This window comes from Heterocephalus glaber, unplaced genomic scaffold (genome assembly GCF_053883595.1).
Source record: "Heterocephalus glaber isolate CG9 unplaced genomic scaffold, H.glaber_assembly_v1.0 deba00001002, whole genome shotgun sequence".
NCBI lineage: Eukaryota > Metazoa > Chordata > Mammalia > Rodentia > Bathyergidae > Heterocephalus > Heterocephalus glaber.
Window position 1 is genome coordinate 1,139,237 of NW_028258178.1, and position 22,037 is coordinate 1,161,273.

The window sequence follows — 22,037 nt, forward strand, 5'->3', positions numbered from 1 at the left end:
CTGAGTCCCATTCCCATGACAAGGCCTTTAAATGAATTGGTTGCCATTAAATGAATTGGTGGCTAAATGAGGAAATGTATATAGTACGTACATTACAATATTCAGAACAAAGAAATGGTCAAAGGAAACTCCAACCTGATGGCTTTGCTTTTATTTGCATAACTTTTCCATGCAGTACTGTAATGCATAACAGAACATAAAACTATAGTATTATACAGTACAATCAGCAAAAATCACAGTATTGTATGGACAAGGTAAACTGTACCAAAAAAAGACACACGGCCTCTATCAACAAGATGTATACAGCTGTACAAAAAAAGAAAGACAGGTTGTAAGTCTGAATAGTCATTAAACATATAGGTCATTAAACGAGAAATATCTGTTTTAGATATCATTATCAAAATAGTTCAATAAAACTGTTTTGATTTTCTTTTTTTTTTTTTTTGGTACCAGGGATCGAACTCGGAACCTTATGCTTGCAAGGCAGGCGCCGGAACCACTGAGCTAAATCCCTAGCCCTGTTTTGATTTTCTTAAGAGCACATGCTCTCCTATAACCTTTAAAATAAAACACAGCAGCCACCAACAAATCGTCACATCATCTGGGTTCAGGCAATGTTAATCCCTCACATGTCAGAAAAGACAGGGATAAAAATTATTTAGAAAATCCATGGGGCTGGGAATATAGCTCGGTGGTGCCGCTCCTGCTTGACAAGCACAAGGTTCTGAATTCGATACCCAGTATTGAAAAAAAAATCTAGGATATCTTATGATATAACAATGATATAGAAAGTGCTCATCAGTATAATGATTGCAAAACAAATGCAATCCAGATATGATCTTTAGCAAATCAATAAAGCTATTCCTATATTTCTTCACATGGCCTTTCCTGGTATCTTAGCAGCTTCCACGAATTGTTCAAGGTTACAGTGATCACACAGTTGATGTTGCTGGAAGCTGTGCTTTGAATGTGCAGTTTTGGCTCATTAATGAAGGAGCATCTGCAGGTCATTGCAAGGGACCAGTGAAACTAAACTACTACTAGTAAGACATCACTGAACCATGAACCTGTTTGACTCGGTAAAAATCACAGGAAATGCCAAATATCCTTGACAGTGAAACTGTCCACCTCTGCAGTAATGACCTTAGAGAATAGAAAGACATATAAAGTATGCAATAAAGGAACTTACTAGCCAGGAGTGTAAGATAAAAGTTAAACACATAAAACAATCACAGAGCCAAGAATAACAATGGTGATTGTTCAGTTGTTTCTTGTGGTTTGGGAGTGTACATATAACCCCTGAGAAACCCATATGATATGAGACATTTCTACATATCAAAAAGTTTCAAAGGTAATATCACTTCTAAAGAGTTTGTTTATATCTGGGAATTTATTTAACTCCAAATGAATCAGTTTTATTACCACCTGAGGAATGACTGGAAGCAAATAGTCCTTAGAAGGGAGCCCAATAAAAAGAGGTGCACTGATAAACATTTCTGATCTTTTGGCTCAGCTGTTCTGCCTGTGTCGTATGTGATCAACAGGTCTCATAAAGCTGAGGTCCAAATCACTCCCTCTGCATCAACACAGGCAAACCATATATTTTTTTGGATGATGAGGCAAAAAAAAAGCAACCTCAATATCTGAAAAATGTCAGGTAGCTTATTTTTCCCCGGTATAGAAATAATACATATTTTGATGTCTTCAAACATTTGTCTTTTCCTGAGTGCTGTGTTTATTTGTACGACATGCTTTGTGAATGTACCTAAAATACAATAAGCTGCAGGCATTCCTCCGAGTCCTATTGCCATGACTTGACTAGGTTGTTAAATGAATTTGGTCGCTAAATGAGAAATTGTATATCATATGTACATTACAAGATTCAGAACAAAGAAATGGTCAAAGGAAACTCCAACTTGATGACTTTGCCTTTATTTGCATAACTCTTATATGTAGTACTATAATGTATAAAAGAGCATACAACTACAGTACTATACAGTACAATCAGCAAAAATCACAATACTGTATAAACAAGGTGTGCTGTACAAAAAAGACGTTGAGGTTCTATCAACAAGATGTATAGAAATGTACCGAAAAAAATGACTAGCTTGGCATGGTGGTGCACATCTGTAATCCCAGCACTTGGGAGGCTGAGGCAGGAGGATCGCTGGGAGTTTGAGGCCAGCCTGGGCTACACAGTGAGTTCAAGGCCAGCCTGAACTGTATAGTGAGACCCTGTCTCAAAAACAAACAAACAGACAGACAAAAAACAGTCATTAGTCTGAATGGTAGGTTGTAAATCTGAACAATCGTTGAGCAGATAGGTCCTTAGTGAAGAGTATCTGTACCATCATCAGACAGTGGGATTCAGACACCTGATTCAGAGTCCAGAGTGCTCACCATTACCCGTGGCTCTTGAGCACTTGAAACTGCTGTGACCAAGGAACTAAATCTCCACTATTTTTGTTTTTGTTTTTGATGATACCTGGGATGGAACCTGGGGCCTTCACTCTAACTGCATCCCCAGCCCTTTTTTGTTTTATTTTTCTGAGACAAGTTTTCTCTAAATTGCCCAGGCTGGTCTGAATTTGTGATCCTCCTGCCTCAGCCTCCCAGAGGGCTGGGGTTACAGGCCTGTACCACTGTCCCAGGTGCTTTCCTAGGTGGGACTAGAATCTTAATTCTCAGGGTCAGATTAACTAACATAGGGAGTTTCCCAGGCCTCGCTGAACAGAGGGGCTTATGCACCTCGGCCACTTCGCTGTGTGTCTGAGTGTGTGTGCACTTGTAAATGTTGGGGAGCAACTGTGTCACCTTGGGGTGAGAATTCCCGATGTTAACGGCCTCTCTCCCCGCAGCGCCGAGCTGTCCTCCTCACAGCCACTACGAGGCCTGTTCCTACGGCTGCCCGATAACCTGCGGGGACCTCCCGGTGTCCGGGGGCTGTGACTCAGAATGCCGCGAGGGCTGCGAGTGTGACGACGGCTTCGCCCTCAGTGGTGAGTCCTGCGTGCCGCTGGCTTCCTGTGGCTGCGTACACCAAGGCTCCTACTACCCTCCCGGCCAGAGCTTCTACCCTGGGCCTGGCTGTGACTCCCTTTGCCACTGCGAGGAGGGCGGCCTGGTATCCTGTCAGCCTTCCAGCTGCGGCCCACACGAGGCCTGCCGGCCATCCAATGGCATCCTGGGCTGTGTGCCCGTGGGCGCTACCACCTGCCAAGCGTCGGGAGACCCCCACTACACCACCTTTGACGGCCAGCGCTTCGACTTCATGGGCACCTGTGTGTACGTGCTGGCTCAGACCTGTGGGACACGGCCCGGCCTGCCCCAGTTCACTGTCCTGCAGGAGAACGCGCCCTGGGGCAATGGACGCTACAGCGCCACCAGGGTGGTCACGGTCATCGTGGGTAACTACACCCTTCGGCTGGAGCAGAATAAGCGGAAAGTCATGGTGAGGGGGGGAGGCAGGGGGGAGGGCGATCTGCCGAGTGAGGAGGATTGGGCAGCGCTGAGCCTAGGAGGGATGCACAGAGCCTCGGAGCCTGCGGAGGCATGAGGAGCAGCTGAGGGGGGAGGAGGCCTCAGGGACCTGGAACCCACTCCAGTGTGGCTCAGGCTGTCCCTCTGAGCATCGCTCCGTCCACTCCCTCCCTCCCACCCCCCACCCCAACCTGGTCCTGCGAAATCTAGCTCTCAGGTCTCCCACACATCCAGAAGACTTAGGGCTGAGGGACAAGGGACAGCCAGTGGTGACCTCATCGCTCCCATAGCCTCAACAGTAAAACGGTCACGGATTTACACACTGTCCCCAGACCCTGTTGGCTGCTAAGCCCTTGGTGTCCACAGCATCACTTCAGCCTTGCAATGGTGCCTGGAGGCACCATGACTCGCTGCAATTATTTTAAAGAAGGATGTGTCTCATTACCACTCCCACACACACATACATACACACACTGCAAGGGAAGGATTTGAACCTTGGATCCTGTGCTGGGAGATGGTGGGCTGGGCTCTGCACTCTGCAGTACTTTTCTGATCAAAAAGAATTTGGTTTCTCGTGGAAACTGGCGTTTCAGTTTACACTGGAAGGATCTCCCCAGAGATCCGGCTAAAAAGCAGGCGGGCAGCCATTGTAGCTGTTGTAGCAATTGTGGTGAGGACTGATACACAGCTGACTTCAGTGTTCAGGGCTCGCGGCACACAGTTGAATGTGTCCCCAACACCTCCCAAGCTCCTAGAACAGCACCTGACATCCAGGAGGCTCCAGACACACAGGAGCTGCTGTTCTCTTTGCATCCCACTGAGCCCTCACCTTTCCTGTAAGGTTGAAACTGTCTATTAATTTCTTTCTTTGGTATTGAGGATTGAATCCAAGGCCTTTGCAATGAGCTACCTTCCTAGCCCTTAAATTTTTTTTTTTAAATTTTGACACAGGATCTTGCTAAGCCACTCAAGCTGAGCTCAAACTTGAGATCCTCCTGCCTCAGCCTCCCAGGGTGCTGGGATTATAGGCATGTGCCACCATGGTTGGCTGGGTCACACAGTCCTTTAGTGTCAGGCAGGGACATTTGAGAGACTGGCCCACCCCTCTCAGAGTGTCTACCCTCTGAAGCATAGCATCTCTTGCCTCCCAGGTGAATGGTGTGGACAAGAAGCTGCCTGTGGAATTGGCTGGGGGTCAGGTCCGTGTCTTCCAGCATGGCTCAGATGCTGTGATCAAGACCGACTTTGACCTGCATGTGACCTATGACCTCATGTACTATGTGCGAGTCACTGTTCCAGGCAACTACTACAAGCAGATGTGTGGCCTGTGTGGTGACTACAATGGTGACCCCAAAGATGACTTCCAGAAGCCTGACGGCTCACTGGCAGCCAATCCCAATGAGTTTGGCAACTCCTGGGAGGAGCCAGTGCCCAACTCCCCCTGTGTGCCAAAGCCAGACTGCAACCCCGATGAGGAGGACTGCAAACAGAAGTGCAGCGCTGAGCTGGAGGAGAAGTACCAGCAGGAGCAGTTCTGTGGGTTCCTCACCAGCCCTACAGGGCCGCTGGCTGCCTGCCATGAGCTGATCAATCCCCAGGGTTCCCTGAAAGACTGTGTCTTTGATCTCTGCTTGGGTGGTGGGAACATAAGCATCCTCTGTGACAACATCCACGCTTACGTGAGCATCTGCCAGGAAGCCGGAGGCCGCGTGGAGCCCTGGAGGACTGAATCTTTCTGCCGTGAGTGATGGGGACACAGGGCTAGGGAGGCAGGGAGGTGGAGGCCCAGGAGGAGACCTTGCACCCAGCAGTACCCCCTCCCCCGTGCTCTGACCGGCATCCCCCTTTCCTGCAGCGATGGAGTGCCTCCCCAACAGCCACTATGATCTCTGCGCCGACGTCTGCTCCCTGAGCTGCTCTGCTCTCAGTGCCCCCCTGCAATGCCCAGATGGGTGTGCTGAGGGCTGTGAGTGTGACCCTGGCTTCCTCTACAATGGGCAGGCTTGCGTGCTCATCCAGGAATGCGGCTGCTACCACAATGGTGCCTACTATGAGGTAGGAACCCAGCCATCTGGGGCAGAACCTGGGGCTGCATCCTGGACCCCTTCCACTGCCATCAGCCCCAGAGCATTGTCCAGCTGAATATCTCCCCATCTACCTGCCCCTCCACCTTGTCCCTGGTCCCACCTTGGTCCAGTATGTCCTTTCTCAGCCCCTACTTTTGCTTCCTGTGGTCCATCCTCCATATGGCAGTGGGAAAGATCTTTCTAAATATGATCATGGGCCCTGAATTTTAAGCCTTCCCTGGCTCCCCACGAGATTTAACCCAAGGCTTTGGACATGCTAGACAAGGACTCTACCACTGAGCGACATGCCCAGCCCTTAAAAACATTTTTGTTTTTTGAGACAGAGTCTTGCTAAATTATCCAGGGTGACCTCAAACTTGCAATCTTCCTGCCCTCAGCTTCCCAAGTAGCTGAGATTACAGAAGCACAGCACTGTGCCTGGCAAAGGTTTAGCTGTGTATCCCAGAAAGGTGGCTTTCCTGACCACAAAGGTGATATTTGTCTCGGTTATACCTGCTTCCCTCTTCTCTTCTTCCAGAGTCCTGGTCCTTTAACTTGAGTGTGTTTGTTTGAAGTCTGTCTCTCAAGGGACTGAAAGTATGCTTGCTTTTTTTTCAGTACTAGGGATTGAACCCAGGGCCTTTACACTGAGCTATATCCCCAGCCGTTTTGTTTTTATTTTTATGTTAAGACAGGATCTTGCTAAATTGCTCAGTAGGTCAGGCTGGGATTGAACTTGTGATCCTCCTGCCTTAGCGTCAAAGAGTGCTGGGATACAGGCATGTGCCACCATACCTGGCTCAGGACTAAGAGCTTTTCAAAGTAAGGAACTCTCTCTGTTGTTCTCCTCAAAGAACAATAATAGTAATAACAGCAAATACGTGCCTGGATGATTCTTTCTGTGTACACCTATACTCATAGATATGACTTTTTATTAAGAAAATTCTCAAATGTACAGAAGTCAAGAGAACAGTGGAATGAATCTCCATGTACCTACTTATTACTTCGCTCCAAAAATAATCAGCATTTTCTCATCCTATTTCATCTGTGCCTCCCTTTCCCCTCCAGTCTGGATTATTGAAGTCGGTCCCGTTTCCTTTCATCTATGCTTCACACACGCTGTTAATGAGCTACACTTTCATAGGTTGGTGCCATCATTATCTGAAACTCTCAGAAGAGGAAACTGAGGTGTAAAGAGGCTAAGTAATGTTGTCCAGAGTTATGCAGTTGGAAATAGCAGAAATGGGTTCAAACCCATGCAGCTTGATTGTAATTACTACTTCTCACCAGTTCTCCTATACAGCAGATGTTTGGTGGATATTTTGGAATGAATGAGAGTAAATGAATGATATGAACAATTAAATGAATGATTTCAGCCCAAAGCCAAGGGCCCACCCTGCTGATGCCCCTTTTATGTCCACCACACCCCTCTGTGCCTGGAACTCAGAGATGCCAGAGTCGGCTCCCACTGAGGGGTTCTTAATGGCTGTGCCCTCTGTCCCCACAGCCAGAGGAGATGGTACTCATTGACAACTGCCAGCAGAAGTGTGTGTGCCATGTGAGCAAAGGCATGGTGTGCCAGGACCACAGGTGCAACCCAGAGGAGGTGTGCGAGCTCTCAGGAGGCATCCTGAGCTGCATCACCAAAGGTGCCGGGCTGTGGGGCTGGGCTGGTGTGGCTGGGGACAGAGGACAGGGAGCGTGGAGGCCAACTTCAACGTGGGTTGGTGGTGGGAGGTGCAGAGGGCTAAGGATGGAAGTGTCGGAGCCTGGGGTGGGTTTCTCTGAGCCAAGGGCAGAGCTCATCCAGTCTGGGAGCCAAAGACCTCATGGGGCATCAGGTGGTGGGGACCCCAGAGCCAGGTTTCCCAGGCAGATGCCAGAGGCTTTCTGTATTAGGCAGGGACAGGAAACCTTTTTTCTGGCTGAGCATTTCTCCAGAAAGGTAAATAATTCAGCTTGCAGCCTACATGGTCTCAATCACAACGCTCAAATCTGCCTTTGTGCATGAAAGCAGCTGTAGACTAAGTAGGTGAAAGGGGCTCCAATAAAACTTTATTTATAAAGATAGGCAACTGGTGGTGCCATAGTTTGCAGACCACTGGCTTGTGAGATCAGGCTCAGGGCTTCTGATGCCAGCACTGAAGGGAGGGGACACTGGGGGACAGAGGCAGAAAGCAGAGTCATAAGGTCTCAGGCAGAGGATCCCAGGGCTGAGACCCCTCCAAGAATTAAAGAACAGAACCTCCAGAACTGAGGGGCAGGAGCTGAGACCCTCAGGGCTCATGAGGCAAATAACAGGGAGTCCAGAGTCCATTCAGGAGACTGACTTCATTCAGGAGTCATTTGAGTAGAGAAAGTTTAATGGGGAGAATGATTTCTGGGCTGGGGATATAGCTCAGTGGTAGAGCACTTTTTCAACATGTACAAGGCCCTGGGATCAATCCCCAGTACTACAGCCAAAACAAAAGAATGATTTACCACTAAAGGGGGATTAACAGCAAAAGGATATGGTTAACGCTGAGGAATACCAGGAAGCAGAGATGGGAAGGACCCCAGGGCTGACTCAGCTCTCCCTGTCCTGCTACATACAGCCCACTGGGAAGCAGAGTTGTGCAGGCTGGAGCTGGCAGGAAGAAAACCCCCACTAGGTGCTGGAAAAGCTCAGTGGAAAGCCTCCAGTTGGGACACCTGGGTGATTCTGAGAAGCCAACTTGGAGACCCTAAGCAGGTGTCCCACAGGCCACTGCTGCACAAGCTGCAAGAGCACAGCAGGCCCTCCCTCCTGCGGTGACTCTCCAGTGCTCTCTACTGACAAAGCTCAACTCTGGGTGGATTTGGAGCAAGTGGCCCTGAGTTGCTATTGGCCAGGGAGTTAGAGAGAAGGAAGTTTAAAGGCGGCTACCTAGACACTGGGAATTCTGAAAACAGGGTACAGTGTCATGGATACAGTGACTAAAGGTGGGGTCTTGGACACAGGAGCCCTCTGGGACAAGGCCTCAGAAATGAGACCCCCTAGCTGGGAGTGGTGGCACATACCTGTAATCCCAGTTACTCAGGAAGCTGAGACAGGAGGCCCAGCATGGACAATTTATCTACTTAGTGTGAGTCTTTTTCAAAATAAAAAATACAAAGGGCTAGAGGTATATCTCAGTGCTCCCGGCGTTCAATCCCCAGTACCACAGAAAGGAAGAAAGGAAGAAAAGAAGGAAGAGAGGGAGGGAGGGAAAGCAGGGAAGAAAGTAGGAAGGAAAAGAGGGAGGAAGAAAGAGGGAAGGGAAGGGGAGGAGACCCCTAAGGGTAGGTGCAAAAATCCTTAGGCACCGCAGGATCGCCAGGCTGTGAGACTTAGATGGGGATCCCAGGGCCAGGGTATGAAAGGTGGGACCTGGTTGGGCATGAGACCAGGGGACTGGGTCTTAGGCCTGGGGGAATCTGAGGCTGGGGTTTCAGGCAGGGGCACCCCCAGCGGACACAAGGACTGGGGCACAGGTCTCAACCTGAGTTGAGATCTCAAGGGAACCCTGGAGTCTGGGTCTTGGCTCCAGGGACCCCAGGACTTGGGTCTCAAATGGCAGAGCGCAGGGTCTGGGTTTCAGAAGAAAGGACTCTAGGTCCCGAGTCTCGGCTGCAGGGACCTCTGGTACTTGGGTCTCAGACACCCCGTCTGTGGACATTGTCCACCACAGGGCCTGAGAGTCAGACTTGGGGGACTCCCAGGCCTGGCCTTAGACACAGTAAACTGCGCGGTCTGGGGCTTGGGTAGTTCTGGTCTCACCTTAGTAACTTTCATAGCCAGTACCCCTGGTACGGGCTGGGGCAGAACCTGGGTAGAGGCCAACCTTACTGTGAGCACCCCTCAAGGTTCCCTTTCATCTCCCCCCAGATCCATGCCACGGTGTGACGTGCCGGCCACAGGAGACATGCAAAGAGCAGAATGGCCAGGGCGTGTGCGTGCCCAACTACGATGTCACGTGTTGGCTGTGGGGTGATCCCCACTACCATTCCTTCGACGGCTGGGAGTTTGACTTCCAGGGCACCTGCGACTATGTGCTGGCAGCGGTGGGCTGCCCGGGGGTCAGTGCTGAGGGCCTGACACCCTTCACTGTTACTACCAAGAACAAGAACCGAGGCAACCCCTCCGTGTCCTATGTGAACCGCGTCACCGTGTCTGCCCTTGGCACCAACATCTCCATCCACAAGGACGAGGTCGGCAAAGTCCGGGTATGTCGGACAGGATGGACCCCAAGCCCCCCCCCCAGCAGGGCAAGAGGGGTCCTGACAGCTGCAGTTCTCTTCACCCAGGACTGCCGTAAAGTAGAGATGGAAACCAACACTATCCACCTCTTAGTGGGGGCTAAGCCCGCCCTTGGCTCTAGTGGAGGAAACAGTGTTTGCTTTTGTGCGGATCTGGATTTGAATCCAGGCCCTTCTTAGGAGCTCTGTGATGTGGGGCAAACGATTCGACTCAGGGGCCCCAGCGTCCTCATTTGTGAAACAGGCATCGTAGCAGACCCTGCCCCACAGCAAGGTGATGCAGGTAGCAGGTCAGCCTGGAGTCTGGCCCGGTGTTTGCAAGGGAACAAGTGAGAGGCCCAGGGTATGGAGAGAGTCAAGGAGATGGGGAGAGAGAAGGAAATAAAATTGACAGTTGCTTCCAGAGCCAGAGGGAGGCACAGCACAGGAAAGGCGCTCAGTGAGTGACGGCGAGTGAGGCACAGAGGTGCACAGAGAATGAGAAGAGAGGAGGGAGGAAGAGACAGCGACCAGAGAGAAAATACAGAGAACTGAGTTCCAGAAAGAGAGACAGGCCCAGGCAAAGAGAGAGGGAGACACATGCAGAGTGAGGAAGGAGATCGAGACAAGAGAGTGATCCAGAAAAAGCAAGTGTGCGGTCTCATTCCCCAGGCCCTGGCTGAGAGCAGCCATCCATGTTTGTAAAATGACTATACAACCGTCAGTTAGGAGGCAGACCCTGGCAGCTCTCAGCCTCTGGGAGATGAGGAGCGAGGGAGGCAGTGAGCCAGAGCTGTGGTCTCCCTACCTCTGTGACGCCTGTTTCCCTCCCTCTCCCCCAGGTGAACGGCATGCTGACAGCCTTGCCTGTCTCTGTAGCCCACGGGCAGATTTTGGTGACTCACGGCCCAGGGAAGGCTGTGTTGGTGGCTGACTTCGGGCTTCAAGTCAGCTATGACTGGGATTGGCGGGTGGAGGTGACGCTGCCCAGTAGCTACCATAGTGCGGTGTGCGGGCTGTGTGGGAACATGGACCTAAACCCCGGCAATGACCAAGTCTTCCCTAACGGCACACTGGCTCCCTCAGTACCCCTCTGGGGTGGCAGCTGGCGGGTTCCAAGTTGGGACCCATTTTGCTGGGATGAATGTCAGGGGTCCTGCCCTACATGCCCTGAGGACCAACAACAAGAGTATGAGGGTCCCAGCTTCTGCGGACCCCTGGTGCCCGGCCCAGGGGGCCCCTTTGCCACCTGCCATGCCCATGTGCCACCTGAAAGCTTCTTCAAGGGCTGTGTTCTGGATGTCTGCTTGGGTGGCGGGGCCCAGGACCTGCTTTGCCAGGCGCTGGCTGCCTACGCTGCTGCCTGCCAGGCCGCTGGGATCGTCATCAAGGACTGGAGGACACAGGCCGGCTGTGGTGAGCAGAGCAGGGGCGGGGCGGGTTGGCTCGTCCTTCTGGGCCTTTCTGCTTGGTTCTCTATCTCTGCATCTCCTCTTGATTCTCTGTCTGTCTTAGTCTCTCTCTCCATCGCCCCTTTGATTGGATCTCTCTGTATGTTTCTCTGTCTCTCTGTGTCTCTTGCTTTCTCTTAATCTCTTCCCGAGTGCCCCTGTTTGTCTGTCCCCTCCCACCCCGACCCCAGATGCCACCTCCACCCTCATCTCTCTTTCTCTCCCTCCTGTCTCTTCATTCACCCACAGAGATCCCCTGCCCTGACAACAGCCACTATGAGCTCTGTGGCCCACGCTGCCCAGCCAGCTGCCCGTCCCCCTCAGCCCCCACGACCCCAGCTGTATGTGACGGTCCCTGCATCGAGGGCTGCCAGTGTGACGAGGGCTTCGTGTTGAGTGCTGAGCTCTGTGTCCCCCTGAATGGAGGCTGTGGCTGCTGGGCCAATGGCACCTACTATGAGGCTGGCAGCGAGTTTTTGGCTGATGGTACCTGCTCTCAGCTGTGCCGCTGTGGGCCTCAAGGTGGCTCGCTGGTCTGCACGCCTGCCAGCTGTGGGCTAGGCGAAGAGTGTGCTTTGCTGCCTTCTGGCCAGTATGGCTGCCAACCAGTTAGCACAGCTGAGTGCCAAGCCTGGGGTGACCCCCATTATATCACCCTGGATGGGCGCCAATTCGACTTCCAAGGTACTTGTGAGTACCTGCTGAGTGCACCCTGTGATACACCACCCAAGGGCACTGAGAACTTCACCGTCACCGTCACCAATGAACACCGGGGCAGCCAGGCAGTCAGCTACACCCGCACCGTCACTCTATACGTGTACAACCATGTCCTGACCCTCAGTGCCCTCTGGCCACAGCGGCTAAAGGTGAGGAGGGCAATGGGCCAGATGGATGCACACGCAGTCCTGAGGTTGCCTGAGACAGCAAGGGGTCAACCATTCCCCAGAGGGCCTTCCACAACTTAGCAGAGGCATGGTGGAGGGGTTCAGATAGTGGATGTGAGGGCGACCTGGCTGCGACACCTGTCACCTCACTGCTCACCAGGGTTGGTTTGGCTGATCTGGCTGGCTAGGCGGGTGTCCCTTTCTCCCTCACCGCTCTATATGCTTCCCTCCCAGAGCTGCACGCTCAGTGGGAGAGAACAACCACCCCTGACAGAGGAAATCCATTTCCTCAGTCAGGCCTACGCGAGTAGCTGTGCCCCCCTGCTAGAACCTCCAAACAAGCTCTCAGAGTATAGGCTCGTATTAGGGACCTGTCCTGTTGCTGAGACTCAATATTCAACACCCATAATTTAAGGGAGGAGAGATTTATTTTGGCTCACAGGTTCAGGGAATTCAGTCCATGGTCAGCTGGCTTCAAGGCAGAGACATGGTGGAAGGGTGTGGGGGAGCAAAGATGCTTAGTTTAGAACCCGTGCAGGGGAACAGTGCCAGAGAGGAGGGGACCAGCGACCAGACAGACCCCAAGGTCATAGCTCCATGACCTACCCAGATGCACCGAGAGTGTGCCCCACCCATCCCCTAGGTGGCTTCCAAGCCAATCAAGTTGATATAATTAAGCTGGTCTTAGGAGTCCGATGCGTGGTACAATAGCCACCCACTGCCTGAGCCTTGGTTTATTCCTCTGTAAAATGGGTTGACATAAAGTAACTGCTTAAGGGTAGTTTAAGGGCCAAAAACACTATGTGTACAGATGCTTACAGTATTATAAGAGGAGAGGTCATGTGCTTAGGGTCCCATAGCTAGTAGGTGATGGAGACAGGATTCAAACCACACCACTTATTGTCCATTGCCCTCCCCATGCCCACAGGTGGATGGTGAGCTCGTGGCGCTGCCTTTCAACCTCGGCTCAAACCTGCGTGCATACCTGAGCGTCAGTGATGTGGTGGTGACCACCGACTTCGGGCTCTCTCTGTCTTTCGACGGGAACAGCTTCGTGAAGCTGCACGTGCCAGCAGCTTATGCGGGTGCCCTTTGTGGCCTGTGTGGTAACTACAACAAGGACCCCTCAGATGACTTGACTGCTGTGGATGGGAACCCCAGCGGCTGGCAGGTGGGCGGCGCCCTGGACTGCAAGGAGTGTGTGCCGGGGCCTTGTCCGGACCCCTGCACTCCGGAGGAGCAGGAGTCCTTTGCCGGCCCTGATGCCTGTGGCGTGATTTCGGCCCCTGACGGCCCACTGGCACCCTGCCACACCCTGGTTTCACCTGAACACTACTTCAAGGGGTGTTTGCTGGATGCCTGCCAGGCCCAGGGCCATCTGGGAGGCCTCTGTCCGGCAGTGGCTGCCTACGTGGCAGCCTGCCAGGCTGCTGGGGCCCAACTCGATGAGTGGAGGCGGCTAGACTTCTGTCGTGAGTACTGATTCGTGTAGGGTCCTCACGATGGGCGGGCACCATCCTTTCCCAGGATTCTAAAACAAGAGCATTCCTCCCTTTGTAGAGCTTTGGGCCCATCCTCTTTCTCCTGAGCCTGTATCTCCTGCCAGAAAAGCACCTTGTTATTCACACACTAAGGACCAGGCCAGGTACTGCAGTGGGAGGGACTATTAGACACACCTGGTCACAAACTCTTGGTCCAGTACACACTGAGGGAGTCACACACTCAGATATCTGAGTCAGGTAGACTTGGTGGCTGACCTTGTCTAAGTCAACAGCAAGGAACCCCCGGTCAGTGAGCTACACTCGTCAGATGCTCCTGGACTCTCCCACACATCGGGATGTACCTGCTCACACAGAATGGGCCATCTACTTTCAGGGGTATCTGGTCAGATTACACCCTGAGACACACTGGTCACCAAGATGGAATCAGAAAGACAGCCCCAAGCAGATGAAAGCAGATTCATAGTCAGATAGGATGGGGCATTTCTCTTTAATTAGACCTCCTGGGTCAAGCTCTTCCTATCAGCATCAGCCAATTACCCACATGGTCAGAGTCCCACCCTGAAATGGACTGTGTCAGGGAGACTGGAGGATGCTCTAGGTCACATCAGATACCACAGCCAGGCACTCTCAGGCAGATTGATACTCCACGCCATATCTGGTCCAACACCCCCATGACAGTAACACTCAGAGATACCCATAGTGGTTCAGGTTCTGCCTATCCTGGCTGGAGTATGTGGTTACATTCATGAGGCAGAGTCATCGATCTTCAGAAGCACTCAGGATAACACACACCCTAGTTGTGCACCAGACCTGGTTGTGCACCCCCCTACACACACACCCCTAACACAGACCTGGTTGCTCAACCCCCTACACACACATTCCTGAGATCCAATGCTGAACCTCCCCATCCGGTGTTCCGGGTCAGGTTCCTACACCCTGCCAGAGACACGCAAGGTAGCCCAGGCAGACTTTCCTACTCAGGGCCTCCCTCTGTGTCCCACCCTTGTACCTGCCTGGCTCATCCCTTTTGTCTTCCCCACAGCCTTCCTGTGCCCTGTCAACAGCCACTACGAGCTCTGCGGTAACTCCTGCCCTGTCAGCTGCCCGAGCCTCTCCGAGCCCGAGGGCTGCGAGCCTACTTGCCGAGAGGGCTGTGTCTGTAATTCTGGCTTGGTGCTCAGTGGTGGCACTTGTGTGCCTGTGGACCAGTGTGGCTGCCTCCATGATGGCCGCTATTACCTACTGGGTGCAGCCTTCTACCCAGGCCCTGAGTGTGAGCGCCGCTGTGAGTGTGGCCCAGGTGGCCAGGTCACCTGCCAGGAGGGCGCGGCTTGTGGCCCCCATGAAGAGTGCCGGACAGAGGACGGCGTTCAGGCCTGCCATCCCACGGGCTGTGGCCGCTGCCTGGCCAATGGGGGCATCCACTACATCACTCTCGATGGACGTGTCTATGACCTGCATGGCTCATGCTCCTATGTGTTGGCCAAAGTCTGCCACCCAAAGCCTGGGGAAGAGGACTTTTCCATCGTGCTTGAGAAGAACAAGGATGGAGAACCTCAAAGGGTGCTGGTTACTGTGGTTGACCAGGTTGTGAGCCTGGCTGGAGGACCGAAGGTGGGTGCACGTGACCTTGCCCTGGGCTTTTGAGAGGAACACATCCCTGCCCACGCAGAGGGTTCTGAAGGAGTCATGGCCCCTGCCCTCGGTCTGAGGAGGACATTGCCCAAACCTGGGAGTTCTGAGGGGGATACAACCTTGTCCACCCAGGGGTTCTGAAGATCATAGCCTCACCCTAATGGGCCAGAGGTCTACACAGCCACAGCCTGGAGGATCTGGGTGTGAGGTAATGGCCCTACCCTGGGAGTCTAGAGGGCGTGGCCCCATGCTGGGGATTTTGAAGGAAACGGGGCCCCACCCCAACAAGACTGAAGGAGACACAGCTCTGTCCTGAGGATCTGAGGACACAGTTTCATGCTGTGGGGTGGGGGAAGGGACAGACTTACTTGTGGCTCATGATTTCCAAACCTTCTGGCCCTTCCATCCAGGTCACCGTGGACGGTGAGGATGTGACTCTGCCTGTGGCTGTGGGCCGTGTGCAAGTGACTGCTGAAGGCCGAAACATCGTTCTGCAGACAACCAAGGGACTGCGGCTTCTCTTTGATGGCGACACCCATGTCCTCATATCCATCCCTAGCCCCTTCCAAGGGCGGATCTGTGGCCTCTGTGGAAACTTTAACGGCAATTGGAGTGATGACTTTACCCTGCCCAATGGTGATGTGGCCCCCAGTGTGGAAGCCTTTGGAACTGCCTGGCATGCGCCTGACTCCTCCCAGGGCTGTATCGAGGGCTGTGGGCCCCAGGGATGCCCTGTGTGTTTAGCAGAGGAGACAGCCGTCTACGAGAGCAACCAGGCCTGTGGGCAGCTCCAGGACCCGAAGGGCCCCTTCTCGACCTGCCACAATGTGTTGAAACCCTCTGAATACTTCCGCCAATGTGTGTATGACCAGTGTGCCGCAAAAGGTGACAAAGCCTTCCTCTGCCGTAGCCTGGCAGCCTACACAGCCGCCTGTCAGGCAGCTGGTGGGTCTGTGAAGCCCTGGAGGACAGACAGCTTCTGCCGTGAGTGTCCATGGGCTCTGGAGGATGCCTGACTCCGTCCTTCTCTGTCCTTCCCTGTGATGCTGCTCCCATCATGTGCTCTGTGCTCCCATCATTCCCTCCTGCCCTCTCCCAGTCCCTTCCCAGACTCCTTCAGGGCCCACACCTCATGTTCTCTTCTTCCTAGGACTCTTTTTAACTCTTTCTGACAAGAAGGGTTGGGCAGATTGAGACTCACACAGAAGCCTGCATCTGTAGCTGATCATGTCCACCCTCTCCCCAACAAGGCCACGGCCGTTAGACCCCCAATTGAGGATTTCCTCTTCTTCACCTCTCCCAAATAGGGACATGTTCCCTCAGACTCTTCAGGGCAAGGCAATGGCCCCTCATGTCCCAGAGCAGAGCCATGTTTCCTTCAGTCTCCTTAGGGTAGGGCCCACACCCAGGCCTGTCACCCACCCCACGGACTCAGATCTGTCCCCAGTGCCACAGTGGACACTCTCCAGCTGCAGCCTTGATCTGTCTCCTGCATGTTAGTCTCAGAGTCAAGTGGCCTCGGGGACACTTTTCCCTGGGTGTCCTAAGTGTCCCTCATACCTGCTGCAATCCTCAATGAAGTCAGTGTGTCATCCAAATTAATCTTTCTCTCCCCTACCCTGGTGCCTATCTTAGAGCAGCCACACCAGCCACACCAACTGCTTAGCCCTCTGATTTTCTTTCTTTTTTTTTTCTAGTACCGGGTATTGAACTCAGGACCTTGTGCTTTCGAGGCAGGCATGGTGCCACTGAGCTAAATCCCCGGTACCCTCTGATTTTCTTTGTCCCACCTCCAGCCGCCTGCCCAAACCTCCCCATCTCAGCCCGAACCTCTGTCTGTTCTTCCCCAGCTGCAGCACGGTCATTTTGGGCTGTCGCTGTGTGTCCTGCTGGATGTGAGCTCTGCAGGACAGGGCTTGGGATGTCTCGCAGCTTTTGTCCTCAGCACTGGGTGGAGTAGTTCCCATTAGGTGCTCAGTGTCCCGCAGAGGTGTGACCCCACCCTGCTCCCTCTCTCTGCAGCGCTGGAGTGCCCAGCCCATAGCCACTACTCCATCTGCACACACTCCTGCCAGGACTCCTGTGTGGCTCTCTCCGGCTTCACGGGCTGCACAACTCGCTGCTTTGAGGGCTGTGAGTGTGATGACCGGTTCCTGCTTTCCGAGGGTGTTTGCGTCCCTGTCCAAGACTGCGGATGCACCCATAACGGCAGATACTTGCCGGTGAGCATGGGCGGCTCAGGTGGAAGGGATGAGGGCTCAAGGATGGGGATAAAGGAGGCACCACCATGTCCCAGCTGTGGGATTTGGAGTGAGTTAACCTCTTTGTGTTAGTTTCCTGTGGCTGCTGTAACAAATCATCCCAGACTCAGTACCTTAAAATGAGAGAAATGTATTTCCCACAGTTCTAGAGACAAGAGCTCAGAAATGAGGATCCCTGGGTTGAAGTCGAGGTGTTGGCAGGTGGCGCATGCCTGTAATCCCAGCACTCTGGGAGGCTGAGGCAGAAAGATCACGGGTTCAAGCCCAGCCTGGGCAACTTAGCAAGATTCTGTCTTGAAATAAAAAATTTAAATAGAGCTGAGGATGCGGCTCATGGCAAAGAGCACCGGGTTCTGTCCTCAGTACCAGAAAAAACAAAACAAAAACACATTGCATGAAACAGAGGGTTGGAGGTATGGCCACGGCTGCAGTCCCTTAGGCCACCCCAACCTGGGCCCTTTCTGCACACAGGTGAACTCCACCCAGCTAAGTGCGGACTGCAGTGAGTGCTGTTCGTGTTCCTCAAGCATTGGCCTGACGTGCCAGGCTGCCAGTTGCCCAGAAGGCCAAGTCTGTGATCTCCAGGAAGGATCCTGGGTCTGCCGGGCTGCCAGTGGGCTCTGTTCCCTCTCTGTGGGTGCCAACCTCACCACCTTCGATGGTGCCCACCATGCTGTTGGCTCCGCTGGCACCTATGAGTTCTCGTCTCGCTGCCCAGGAGTACAGGAGAACATCCCCTGGTACCGTGTGGTTGCGGATGTCCAGCCCTGCCAGAACAATGTCAAGGCCGTGAGCACGGTCCACATCTTCTTCCAGGATGGGATAGTGACTGTGACTGCAAACAAGGGCATGTGGGTAAGCTGGGACATGGTGGGAGATGTCTCCCCTTGGGCTTTTGTTCTTTATATTTCAGGGTCCTACATTCCTGGCTGCCTTGCTGTTTCCTTTATCCAGATCTCTGCAGTTTGGCCCCAGATTTGTATTTGTCTCAATATTTCAATATTTCAGACTAAGCCACTCTGTTCTGGCTGAGTTGTTGTTGTTGTTTTTAAGGGGGTCTATGTTTTAGACTGGATCTCCCTCTATAGCTGGCTTTGAACTCCAGATCCTCCTGCCTCAGCCTCCTGAATGTTGAGATTACAGGCGTGCACCATCATGGCTAAAAAGTTGTTGAGAAGCAAAAACATACTCAAGTAACTTAATAGTTTTGATATTAGTATTAATCAAGACTCCATTGGTTGCAAGTGACAGAAAACAAAATTCAAACTGCCTTAAGCAAAAATGAATTGTCTCACAGAATTAGAAAATCCAAAGATACAGCCTCAGGAGTGGCTGGACCTAGTTGTACTAGCAAAATTATCAGGAATTTGTACTCTACCTTTTAGACTTCTTCACCAAATCACCTTCATTCTTAGACAAGCTTTTCTCTCAGAGAGCCAAAGACAACTTGCCAGCTCCCCCAGCCCTACACTCCACCAGCTAATCTACTTAGCAGACAGTGATCCAACAAAGGTCTAAGATCTTATCTCACTGGGCTAGCTTGGATCACATGCCCACTGCTAGAACCAATCACTGTGGTCTTAGGGATGGAATGTGGTGATTGGTCAGACTGGGGTCACCTGATGTGTCAGGGTTCCTCAAGACCATTCCCATGTTCCATGATTCACAAGGAGGACTCAGCTGTACTTAAACTAAGAATTATTACAATGAAAGATACTAAGCAAAATCATCATTAGGGAAAGATGAGTCAAGCAAAATCCAGAGGAATCCAGACACAAGCTGCCATGAATCCTCTTCTTGTGGAATCACATAGGATGTGCTTAATTCCTCAAGCAATAGTAAATTGTGACAAAACCTGTGAAATGAGCCATGTGTGGTGTCACTCACCTGTAATCCCAGTACTTTGGGAGGCTAAAGAAGGAGGATTGTAAATTTGAGCCCAGCCTGGGCAACTTAGCAAGAGTCTGTCTCAAATTACAAAAACTAGAAAAGGGCTGGGGATATAGCTCAGTGTGAAGGCCTTAGGTTCAAACCTCAGTATCACAACAAACAAGTGAAAAAAACCAAACCAACCAAACCAAAACAAAAACCCTATAAAATGTTGTCTACCACAGAAGTTCATTCACGTCTCAGTGCTCAGGGCTTTCACTGGGAGCTGGTCACATAGGAACCCTCTGCCTAGCACGTATCAAAATTTTAGATTTGCAGAAGGAATCTCCCAGAAGGGGTTTGGCACCTTTCTCCATCGTTAGAATGTAAGGATGAGCAAGGTCACCATCTCAACTCCCCCTATTTCTAATACCCGGACCAGGGCCTGGCAGCAAGAGGATAAAAGGAAAAGTTTGGCCTTATGAATAAACTCAGCCCTGGTCCTTCTGTGCCAGACTATGTGCTAGGTAACAGTGATGACTCAAAGCCAGTTCTTATACTTGAAAAGCTTGCATCCGGTAAGACTTTCTATGCACTGAGTCTTCACTTATCTTTCACTGCATCCATCCTTCCCTTTCCCTTCCTTCCAGGATTTATTTTCCACCTCTCTTTATTTTTCCTCCCTTTCTTCCTTCCTTTTCCCCCTTCTTCCCTCCCTCCCTTCCTTCCTTCCAGCCAGCTACCCATCTGTCTTCTAAAATCTGTATCTATCTTTCCTATTTGTCTGTGTCTCCAATCATCTGGCAGAGGAAGACTCAGATACGAAAGTATTCGGACAGAAGAGGTCATCTCTTTCAAAGAAGTTTCAGAGAGACTCTAACATTAGAAAGATTAACTCACCAACTGAAACAGACAACAGTTATTTAAAGAAAACACATATTTACTAAGTCTGTAGTCTATAATAAAGAAACAAATGTTCTCACATGATTATTATATTTGCTAAGATCATTACTTACCTTCAGGCAAACAGCATCACAAAACTAAGGGATAAGGTCATTTTTGTTAGGGAGCCAGTAACTTACAGGACATACTCAAGAGTTCTTTTATTTTGAAAACTAGGACCAAAAAAGAGCCTGGGGTTTGATTGTTTATCTGTCAAGTACAATGGCTTTTCTCCTCTGATCTTGGCATGTTGACCCTCTCTCTCTGTCTCTCTCTCTGTCTCTCTCTCTCTCTCCCTCCCTCCTCTATGCATCTATCTATTGTTAACCTAAATAACAGAGAGAGTCTCCAAAGATTAATAGGTTTATTTGGGAGTAGCCACACAATGGGAATATACTTGCCACAGTAAACTATGTGGATACCCAAATCTCCAGCTGTCTTCCTTTTTTTTTTTTTTTTGGTACCAGGGATCGAACTCAGGACCTTGTGCTTGTGAGGTAGGGGCACAGTATCACTGAGCTAAATCCCCAGCCCAGCTGTCTTCTTATCTATCCATCCCCCACATAGTGCACCTCTCCAGGTGTTCACCTCTTTCAGCACCTGCTTCTTTGCTTCAGATCCTTGAACTCATTATTCTGCTTGGGGGTCTCTGTCTTAGATACTTTTCTCATCGCTGAGACAAAATATTCGACACCCAAAGTTAAAGGAGGAAAGGTTTCTTTTAGCCTAAAGTTTGTAGAGGTTTCAGTCTGCAGTTGGCTAACTCCAAGGCAGGGTGGTAATGGAAGAGGAGAAAGATTCCATGGCAAAGCTGAGGAGGCACAGGGGAGCAAAACGGCAAAGTAGCGAAGCAGCTTCTTTCTGTTCCTTTATATTCCATCCAGGCTACCTAGCTTTTGGGTGGTGCCACCTGCACCCAGGGTGGGGCACCCTTAATCCCAGCATCTCACCCTTAACCCCAGCATCACATCCATAACAGAAGCATCATATACCATCAACACAAGCATCAGCCACCTTTGAAACCCCCTACCTATGACTACATGAGGCTTTGGGAGGACATCTAGATACAAGCCATAACAGTCTCCTTGCTGGGAATACCTCAGCTATTCTGTAGCTCTGGGCCTCACCTCTTTGCCTGTTTCCTACCACCAGGTGAATGGTCTACGAGTGGGCCTCCCAGCTGAAGTGCTAACATCTGTGTCGGTCAAACGGGGTTCTGATGGTTCCATACTAGTCCACCAGAAGGAAGGGGTCCAAGTGCGGCTGGGAAGTGATGGGCATCTGGATGTGATGGTCGGTGATGACCATGCTGGCATGCTATGTGGAGCCTGTGGAAACTTTGATGGAGACCGTACTAATGACTTGGATGATTCCCAGGGGGAAACAGTGATGGAGAAATGGAAAGCACCAGACTTCTCCCCATGGTGAGGAATGTGGTGTGGAAGCCAGGCTCCTTGGGGCAGGGGCACCTACCTGGATCCTCACGGGAACGGGGCATTGTGTGTGGGTGCTCAGTCCTCAAGAGGTGCTGTCTGTCTCTTGCAGCCACAACTGATCAGTCATCCACCAGGAGTGAAGACTTCAAGACCTGACACCTTGGAGGTTACAATGGTTGAAGGATGCACTGTGTACCCCTACCCTGCTCTACTCCTTTGCTGAGCCACTGAGGCTGAATGTGACAGCATTGAATAAATATCTGAAGCCAAGCTGC

At 51.6% G+C, this 22,037-nt stretch overlaps 1 protein-coding gene across 2 annotated transcripts in view; it reads left to right on the top strand.

The window, feature by feature from the left end:
• Positions 1-22,037, top strand: part of Fcgbp (Fc gamma binding protein) — a 35,835-nt gene extending 13,798 nt beyond the window's left edge. For both annotated transcript variants that reach the window (XM_087209258.1, XM_087209259.1), the window contains 14 exons: positions 2,859-3,451; positions 4,632-5,220; positions 5,336-5,535; positions 7,054-7,195; positions 9,433-9,770; positions 10,625-11,198; positions 11,483-12,099; positions 13,046-13,589; positions 14,662-15,233; positions 15,665-16,238; positions 17,277-17,476; positions 17,987-18,370; positions 21,479-21,750; positions 21,872-22,037. In XM_087209258.1, the coding sequence (XP_087065384.1) occupies positions 2,859-3,451; positions 4,632-5,220; positions 5,336-5,535; positions 7,054-7,195; positions 9,433-9,770; positions 10,625-11,198; positions 11,483-12,099; positions 13,046-13,589; positions 14,662-15,233; positions 15,665-16,238; positions 17,277-17,476; positions 17,987-18,370; positions 21,479-21,750; positions 21,872-21,881 (5,609 nt within the window). In that variant the 3' untranslated portion in view covers positions 21,882-22,037. The remainder of the gene's footprint in view (positions 1-2,858; positions 3,452-4,631; positions 5,221-5,335; positions 5,536-7,053; positions 7,196-9,432; positions 9,771-10,624; positions 11,199-11,482; positions 12,100-13,045; positions 13,590-14,661; positions 15,234-15,664; positions 16,239-17,276; positions 17,477-17,986; positions 18,371-21,478; positions 21,751-21,871) is intronic.